This window comes from Chamaea fasciata, unplaced genomic scaffold (assembly GCF_029207755.1).
Source record: "Chamaea fasciata isolate MVZ Bird 193981 ecotype frontalis unplaced genomic scaffold, bChaFas1.0.hap1 SCAF_12, whole genome shotgun sequence".
In the NCBI taxonomy this organism is placed as follows: Eukaryota; Metazoa; Chordata; class Aves; order Passeriformes; family Sylviidae; genus Chamaea; species Chamaea fasciata.
Window position 1 is genome coordinate 18,143,372 of NW_027094097.1, and position 9,489 is coordinate 18,152,860.

The 9,489-nt window shown below is 51.2% G+C and overlaps 1 protein-coding gene across 2 annotated transcripts; it reads left to right on the top strand.

Moving 5' to 3' along the window:
- The first annotated feature begins 1,509 nt into the window (after positions 1-1,509).
- Positions 1,510-8,381, top strand: CEBPG (CCAAT enhancer binding protein gamma). Of its 2 annotated transcripts, none has more exons than XM_066194881.1 (2): positions 1,510-1,592; positions 6,322-8,381. In XM_066194881.1, the coding sequence occupies exon 2, from the start codon at positions 6,432-6,434 to the stop codon at positions 6,882-6,884; it is 453 nt and encodes a 150-aa protein (XP_066050978.1). In that variant the 5' UTR covers positions 1,510-1,592; positions 6,322-6,431; the 3' UTR covers positions 6,885-8,381. The 2 variants fall into 2 exon arrangements, with proteins under 2 accessions (XP_066050978.1, XP_066050979.1); XM_066194882.1 differs by lacking the exon at positions 1,510-1,592 and adding an exon at positions 5,275-5,431.
- The last annotated feature ends 1,108 nt before the right edge of the window (positions 8,382-9,489 follow it).

A 9,489-nucleotide genomic window follows, 5' to 3' on the forward strand; every position in this document is an offset into this window, starting at 1 on the left:
TTTTCTAACAGTATTGTTTTCACTGCCTGCACACTTGAACTTGTTCCAAACTTGCCTGCCTTGTAAACAGAGGATTTTCAGACCTGCCCACTGCAAACACACGCACACCTGTGTATTGAAGTGTGCATTTCCCACTCAGGGAGCTGCAAACACACTTTGCTCACGCACAGCTCAAGACGTGAGCATATGTGTGTATATATATAGTAAGTATATGCTTGTTTGGGCAGAACTAAAGTGATATAAACCAAAGTGTCTGGAAACCATTGAGGGCAAAAAGAACTTTTCTCCGCAAAAAGTGGTGTATTTTGTAACAACAAACATACCAGTGAAATGGTGCATAATCTTCCCGTGACATTTAACTCTATGATCCAGATGCTTCCTGCTCTGCCAGCATTTAGGATTTCTTTTCTAATAGTGAGTTAGAAAAGAAAAATTAATGAGAAACTATGAAATTTAGAAATTTGATGTAATTTCTGTTGTCAAGAGAACCGTTGATGCTTTTTTGGGATGTCTTTGGCATTCCTTCCCCTCGACCTCTCAACATTGTACGGAGGCAAACCACACCGCAGCTAGGATCGAGATGGGAACACGCCGCTCGGTGTTAATTAGCAGCCTGGGAACAATTAGGAGATGCCAATCAGTACAGAAACACACCGCCATCAACTCCGATGCCCGTGGGGCACCGGCCAACTTCACCAGGCCCGCAGAACATTCCGAGCTGGAAGAGCCCCGCGGGGCTCATGGAGTCCAGCCCTTTACGGGACTCGAACCCACGACCCGTGCCCAGGAAGCCGCCCGCCCGGGCGCACCGAACCGCGCCGTCCCTCCCGCCGGGCCCGTGCGGGGACTCGGCCGGGAAACGCGGTGCCGGCTTCTCCCCCTGGGGCTGTGCGAGGCGCCGGACCCTCCTGGAACTGAGGGCCGGCTCCCGGTTCCACCGGCGCGGGGCAGCGCCCGCCTCGCTCCCCGCCAGCCCCCGGGCCGGGCACGGCGGCCTCTGGACCCGGGCCCCCGTCGGAGGGGAAGGCGGCTCCGGGAGCCCGGGCACGGCCGCGACAGCGATTTCCTTCAGCGCGGCTGCAGCAGCGCAGGGACACAAACCCTGCCAGCGGCCGCGACAAGGCCCCGGCGGTGGCCAGACTCCGGCCGTGGCCGCTCTCCCGCCGTGCCCGCACTCCTGACCGCCCGCACTCCTGCCGTGCCGTGCCCTCACTCCTGCCCTGCCCGCACTCCTGACCGCCCGCACTCCTGCCCGCCCTGCCGTGCCCTCACTCCGGCCGTGCCGTGCCCGCACTCCTCCTGCCCTGCCCGCACTCCTCCTGCCCTGCCGTGCCCGCTCTCTTGCCGTGCCCGCCCTCCGGCCGTGGCGGGCCCGGAGCCGATCCCGCGGGCGCTCGCGGCCCCGCGGCGCAGACACGCCAGGCCCCGCCCCGCCGCCCCGCGCGGGCGCCGATTGGCCGCGCGCGCTGCCAATCCCGGGGCGGTTGCATCACCCGGGGGCGGGGCGGGCGCGCGGTGTCGCAATCGGCGCCGGCCGCACGCGCACGGTACCGAGCGCGGCCCCGGCCCCTCCCGCCGCTCGCGCCGCTCAGGTAAGCGCGGGGGGCGCGCGCCGGGGCCGGGGGCCGTGTCCGCCCCCGCCCGCCGGGGCCCGCACCGCGGCCGTGATGCAATCGGCGGGCGGCCCCGGCTCCCTCCCCTCCCCTCCCCCGGTGAAGTCACGGCTTGGCAGCGCCGGGCACCCCCGCGCCCCGCTCGGACGGGGGAGGAGCGGCGCGGCCTCGGCGGGCGGGCGGCCCGGGGAGGGCGGCGGCGGCGGCGGCGCCGCGGGCCCGCCGGGGAGGGCCGGGCCGGGGCCGGGGCCGGTCCCCGCGGTCGGTCCCGGCCCGGGGTGAGGGCAGCGAGGCCGCGCCGGGGCGGCGCCGGGGGCGTTCGGCGGCGGGGCCGGGCCCGAGGGGCAGCCGGGGAGCGCCCGCGGTGCCGTCCGGTGCGGCCGCCCCGGAGGCCGCTCGGCAGATGGGTCAGGTCCCTCACCGATTTCCGTGGCTCCGGTGGCAAGTTTCAAAGCAGAGCTCTGGCGGGCAGGGAGCTCCGCGTTGGCCTGAGCGCTGACATCCGGCCGGAAGAGCAGGCGCAGCCCCGTAACGGCGCCGCGCAGAGCCTCTTCGGAAAGTATAAGCGTTTGTATTCTGCAAAACTTTCGGGTTTAAGGAACGGGTTTGTCGTTAGGAATCACAGGTGTCGTTTTAGTTGGAAAGGCAGAATCTTTTGACTCCTCCTTGCCTCCCGGTGTTTGGGGTTCTGTCATGTTAAAATATATGCTTTATGTGCTCTGATGCCGTCTGCTAAGGTTGCCAGAGTGCACTTTTCTGCAAGACGCGTATTAAAAATGGAGATGCTGAAATAAATGTGTGCAAGTGATGTTGTCAGCTGTGGCAAGAAACGATGGGATCGAGGTACTCAGTCTCCGAAGTGTTGTTGCCCAGCCCTCGGTAGGTGAGAGTTGGCTTCAGCTCCTGCAGACCTGTGAGTGTGAGCCGTGCAGGAGTCAGCCCTCCCACTGCGCAGCCGACGTGTGCCTGCCGCTCTGTGCCACAGTCCTTAGCACAGCCTCATTGCACTCTGGAATCGGATCCTAGCCGGGTGTTCCTAGGGAGGTCTAAGACAAGAGAGGCCACCTATTGCTGTTCAGATTGGGACCGATTTTGCATTTGACAAGACAGCTTTGTGAATTTGTGCAATAAAGTCATTCCGACTAATGATCAGAATCAGCACACTCACAGGAAAGGAGCAGAGAAGCACTTCGTGTTTTTTGCTACCAAGTTAAAAAAATTGCTGATTTAATTGACAAAACACTTTTTTCTTTCTTTTTTTTTTTTTTCCCAAAGCAAACATTTGGAAGTTTAATGTCTTTATTTTTATTTTTTGTATGTGTGAAAGCAAATGAAGGCCTTCATTGCTTCATTGGCCCCTGAGGAGTACTGTGAGACAGTAAGAAACATCTTTCTGCCTGAGAAGACACCTCTTGAGTTACCAGCTATTATGCTGTAGTGGGTGGCCAGTTGGTTTCCTGGGTGGGCAGTTGGTGGCCCAAGGAGAGAAGCAGGCAGTTCTAACTGGCCACTGGAAACAGTACCATGTGTTGGGTGGAACCGGCCTAGGGCTGTTGCTGAGCTGAAGCTCATGAGCAGCTTTATGGGAACAAGATGCTGGGAAACGGGGCTGGCTCTCCGAGGAGCTGTCTCCTGCTGTGCTGGGGCTGTCACCCAGTCACAGGGAAACAACCTGTGCGGAGCAGCTTTGTGTTGCTCTGAGAAACTTGAGCCTCATCTGCCTCCCCACCTTCACGGCTCTCCCAGTTACCATGTCCTGTACCTCACCCTTCTTGAGAGTCCCCTCTGTATTTCTCATCCTGCTGCCTTTAAATCCCCCTGCAGTAGCTGCTGAAGGATGCCCCGTGGCACCTGTTGCTGTCTGGGATAGCCTTCTGACAACTGGTAACAGGCATCCAGCTCCAAATCACCAGGTGGAAAAATGAGTTTCAAGCCTCAGCTGTTGGCACTGGTGTAACTCTGATGCAGTACAGTCAGTGCTGCTTGCTCTGCTTATTCTTTGGAGCAGGACAGGGATCCAAGTGTCCCCTGTCCCAGTTAAGGGTTCTGATCACCAGGCCAGATAAGAGCACGTCTCACTTAAGAAATAGTTATCTATTAAAAAACAAATCAGTTCCAGTGGGAAGGAACTGAGGGAGGTCTGTCCTAGCAGGCAGGGCTAGAATTCTTGCTTTGAGAGGTGTGACACTGGTTATCTTCTCTGCTTATAACCGTGTACTCCCCAGCTAAAGTACTCCATTAATATTAGGTTTAATGGAACAGATAAAGTTTTTTGTTGAATCATGGGGAAATCTTATAGAGATAGGAAAGAAGTGTGAAAGCAGTATTAAATAGTTCTGATAGCATAGAGAGAAGTAGCACATGGAACCTGGTGGTGTGAAGAAACCTGTCACGTGTGGGGTGGGGTTCCCTTGGGGGCAGGAGCCACCCCTTCCTCTGTAGGAGCTCATGGAGCACGAAAATCGGATGGTGGAAATGGTGTGGGTTACAGAACCAGCCTGTCCAGGTGAACCTTGCAAGCACTGAAATGTGCTGAAGCAGAAGGGACAGCAGATTTGGAAAAGGTGTCAACAATTTACTTGAGAATTGTATATGCCTTGAGGGCTGAAGAAATCCCGTATTTTAAAATAAAGGGCAGACCAGGCCAGTGTCTGAGAGGAGCATACACTTACACCTTGAGTAAAAATGTCTGTGCAATTACACATGCACAGCTACTACAACTGGCCCTGCCAGTCTGGTGTCGGTGCACAGGAACACCTTGTTAGCTGGGTGTTCAGTTCAACTGCCCAACCAAACTGCATATTAGGTCAGAGTGAGACTGAAACATCGTTTGCAAAAGTTGCTTTAGGAGTTGAAATTGGGAAAATACTAACACAAAGGTGTTAGACACTGTATCTACATCCAGCTCCACCGATGTCAAAAAGTGTTGATGGTCTCATTCTGCCCTGAAACAGGAAAATGAAAAGATTCTTGATAGGAAGGGTGTGTGTATACCCATACCTCTTCACAGGTGGGAAGACCTCTTGGTGACAGACTGTTAATTTTGAGTAACATTCAAGCCAAATTTAGTGGGCTTTTCCATGAATGCTATTGAACCACACTGCAGCTGCATCTCATTCCGGCTCCTTCCACATGGGAGAAAATATGCAGTTGATCTACACAGTTGAATTTCAACATTTTAACCATAGCCCATCCAAAAGCAGAACAGCAGCTCAGACTGCTGAGAAAAACAAACAGGAACAGTGCACAGCTGCTGAACCTGAGAGTTTAGAACGATCAGTGACACACAGGAGCTGCCTTACAAACCTCTCACACATCCCTCCATTCGTCAGCCAGACAGTGGAGCCATCCACGTGCTGTGATGTTCCTGGGCTGGACGCTGCCCACCCTGGGCAGTCAGTGCTGCTGCAGTGCTTGCTTTTCCCCAGTCCTCTGCAGGATGGCAGGGAGGAAACTGCATGTCTGCGTGTGACAGTGGCTGCACTGCTGCCACACAGGCTGACCTTGGAGTAGGATTGTTTAGTGCCAGTTAAATGCTTTTCTTCAACATGACAAATCCACGCTGATTTGGCTGACCACTGAGTATTTTTCACTGGAGCCATAGGTAGGTGTTTCAGGAGCTTAGGACCATCCTGTTGCCCTTCCCCTCTTCTCTCCCAGCCATTTAGGAAGTCATCCTGTGAGATGAGATGAGAAGAGAAGGGGACCAGCTGTTAGCCTTGCCAGGGCCATGGCCCTGCAGCTGTGGTGAAATCCTCCTTGTGCCACCAGTAGGGCCAGGAGCAGGCTGACCCCAGCAGCGGGAGGACGTGAGTCAGGTGAGAGGATGTCTTGCTCATCAGGATGGTTTGTCTGCTGCAGAGTGGACAGTGACCAGTGCACCAACTATGGCAGGCGACCTTATTTGTTGATGAGTCAGCTGTGGTTGCTGTCTTTTGATGGGTGACAGTCTTTGTGTAGTGATCTACACTGCCTTCACCCCGTGCTGCCCTCCCACCTGCTCGAATCATACTGGTACAGGCTCAGCACGCTGCTTGTGGTAGAATGTCGGCCAGACACAGCCTTTGCAATGCACGACCTTGCTCCATAGGCTTATTTTTCAGTGCTAGTAGACCTTATGGCAGCCATCAATTTGAACATCATCTTTAAAACAAGTGCTGTAAGATGGCTGAGAAAAGGTGGACACGCTGAGCACCCTTGCTCCAGAGAAAAGAGATCAGGGAGGAATTTGTCTGCGGATACACCCAGAGATGTGGTCCGAAGAGGACAAGGATCAAATACCCCTGGTTGGTCAAGAGTCAGGCTGTTAATAGGTTTAAGCCACAGAAGGAAAACTCCAGTCTGAAAACTAAGAAAATTGTATAACTGGAGGAAAAGTTAGACAGTGGAACATGTTGCCAAGACAGAGGTTGTGAAACTGGAGATATTTGAGGCTAGGCTAGACACCCATCCATCAGGGATGGCTTTGGAATAACTGAGCGATGCCAGTGAACAATTCAAACAGCTTGACTAGATGACCCAGTAATAGTCCCATCCAATCCAAATATGTTTGAGGCTTCAGAAATGTAGTTGGCAGTTTGTCCACTTCCAGCACAGTTACAATGTGTCCCTGCCACATGTACCATCGGTACTTTATGCTAAAGCCAGTGATGTATAAGATTGTAGCTGAAGCCAGCATTTTTAATAGCTTTTTTTTTTTCCCTCCTAGGTTCACCTTGCTCTTAATCCATGTGAAGATCTGTTGGAAACACCTTCTAGAAGCCCAAGAGTTTCCAGTCTCCTAATAAATTCTGTTGTGTCCAAGAACAGCCTGTCCAAATGAGCAAGACATCCCAACAGAACACCACCACAGACGCGAGCGGGGCAAGTGTGATTCACACCCAAGCACACTCCAGTGGTTTGCAGCAGGTTCCCCAGCTGGTGCCAGTTAGTCCTGGTGGTGGAGGCAAAGCTGTGCCTCCGAGCAAACAGGGCAAGAAAAATTCCTTTGTGGATAGGAACAGTGATGAGTATCGTCAGCGCAGAGAGCGGAACAACATGGCAGTGAAAAAGAGCCGGTTAAAAAGCAAGCAGAAAGCACAAGACACACTGCAGAGGGTCAACCAGCTCAAAGAAGAAAACGAACGTTTAGAGGCAAAAATTAAACTCCTGACCAAGGAGCTGAGCGTACTGAAAGACTTGTTCCTTGAGCATGCCCACAATTTTGCAGATAATGTGCAGCCTGTTGGCACTGAGACCACCACCACAAATCCAGAGAACAGTGGACAGTAGACACCTGCGACCTTATCATGAAACAAACTCTTGAGGTGCAGCCTGTCTGCAGTGCCCATGCAGTAATCAAGCAAAAACTGTACCTTTAGTCATTGTTTTGTGGAGGTTTTCTTCTTTTAGATTTAACACTGAAGATTTCTAACAATTAAACCAGAAACTGCTTAGGGTATTTGTTTTAAATATTTTTTTTTTTCTCAAAGATTTATGCAGATCTGAACTCCTAGCCAACAAGGAATGTAATATTTAGGATAACATTTTCACAGGAATATTCAGTTACCATTTTGGACTTCACAGAATGGGAGGAATCCAGCAGGATGGCTCAGAAACTTTTAATTGGATAGAACATCCTTTAAATACCCGTTAACGTATTTTAGCCCTTTGTTTTCTTCATTACATTTTACAAACTGCAAAGGCCGTGGAGAATTTTTGCTTTTTACTTTATATCTGTAGAACAAGTCCTATGAAGCACCACGTGGGTTCCTCCTGCCCAGCTGTAGTTAATGGGGAGGTCGTAGTAATAGCTGGGATGCCTATCAGTGCTCACCAGAAAAATAACAATATGCTCTGATGATATATACAGGCAGTTGGCCTCCAAAAGGCACATGAAGCTTCATGTGCAAGAGGCAAAGCTCCACACTGACAAAGCCTTTCATTTAAACTTGCATTCATATTGCTCACCTAGTGACTGGGGCCTTATGAGAACAAGAGTTTGTTTTCAGAAAGTTTCAAAATGCTACCAAAACAACTGTGCCCTGCAAAACTGCATTCTTGCTAGGAGACACTGAGGAGAACAAAGAGTGCAGCTTGGCTTAACAGTGAAGGGGGCAGGACAGCAGGTGTTCAGCCGGGGTGTGTGGATCACTGCTGGTTGACATTCATCTTCCAGAAATTTACGGTGATTTTAAAAAGAAATGGCCCTAGTATCAATAACTGATTTGGTGGAATTTCTACAGCCATCATACAGCTGTGTGAAGGAGTATCTCTACTCTATTTCCATAGAAGTTTTTCTGTAGCAACTTTTTTATTGCTACTGCTTAGTCTTTGCCATGATCCATAATGCAGTGCTGTGTGCTATATTGAGGATTTAAACAAAGTAAAGCAAGAACTTTGATGTAACTTTAATTTATTTTCATTTTTAAATATTTCATTGATGGTATGGTTATTTTACATTTAACCTGTGTGTCTGTCTTGTAGATTACTACACTGTCTTAATTTCCCTCTTACACTACCTTTGTCCATAGATTATTTTGGAGGACGCTTGTTTGCTTTGTATCTGTATTTAGGAAAAAACTTGGATGTTATCTCTATGAAGATACTGTTAGAGAATGAAACCTTGAGAAGTTCTTTATTGAATTTAAACTTTTAATACATGTGGAAAACTTTAATGGATTGTTTTGGATTATGGTAGATTTTTACAGGTATGTTTTTTTCATTCTAACTGCATCTTAAGTTGGTAGGGTTGAAATACCAGAAGCTAATAAAAATGTTTTGCTTGTAGTGGCCTCGTTTCTCCCGTCCCTTTTCTATTTCCCTCAAGTGCAGTTTCCCAACTCACACAGTTATCTTGGAGAAATCTCTGCAATAGTCTCTGTCCCCCTCTTTCACTCAGGTTTCTGCTCCATGACAGCAATCAGAAACTCATTAAATTCTTGTTTAAATGTCTGATTTAACAAAGAAGGAAAAAAAAATTAAGACTGAAAATCTACTGCACTTAGAGGGGAGGGGAGAGAACACCAAGAATGACAAGGAAAAAGATGACCTGAAGGCATCTCCAGTTAACTGCACCTCCTCTGGTGAGAGGCCAGCGCACACCTGTGGGCTGCGACTCTGGCCCTGGTGTCCTGACCTTGGTTTGCCAGGCGCGTGTGTGGCCCGGCCCTCCTCTACCAGACTGAACTGACTGCAAATCTAGGCTTGCTTCGTGATTTTGGTGAAAAATGATGTCTCAGATCTCTTGTGAGTGCGGGTGATCCTCTTTCTGAAGCTCTCAAGGGTGACTTTTCCACCTGTTGCTCCTGACAGCTCTGATCCTATTTCTTTCATGTTTAAAACCACTGAGCTATGAAAAGTCATTTGGAAAAGGGAATTTCTGGTTTATCAGAAACATCTGCACTGGTTTTTCTTTACTGATGTGGTGGTTTAAGCCCAGCTGGAAAACAAGCCCCACGCAGCCACTCCCGTCCCCAACCCCCTCAGGTGAGAGAGACAAAATGCAGATTAGGGCTGAGATAACAATTTACTGTTACTGTAACAATTTACAGTTTAACAACAACCAGATAAGAAAAGGAGCAGTGACAGCAACACCAACGCCAGCAGCGTGCACCGGGGCGATGGGAGCGCTCCGAGCCCAACACGGCCCCGCTCCGATAGCTGCTCCTGTCCCCGGACAGGTGACAAGTGACAGAAACGGCACCTGGGGCTTGTCCCCGCTGCTGCCAACACACGGGCACGGGGACAGCGAGCCCCGGCCTTGGGGACAGCGGGACAGCGAGCCCCGGCCTTGGGGACAGCGGGACAGCGAGCCCTGGCCTTGGGGACAGCGAGCCCCGACCTTGGGGACAGCAGAACAGTGATCCCTGGCCTTGGCTGGCACTGGGACAGCGAT

Excerpts from the sequence above, each read along its gene's own strand:
- CEBPG (XM_066194881.1), top strand. The coding sequence starts at position 6,432 with ATGAGCAAGACATCCCAACAGAACACCACCACAGACGCGAGCGGGGCA.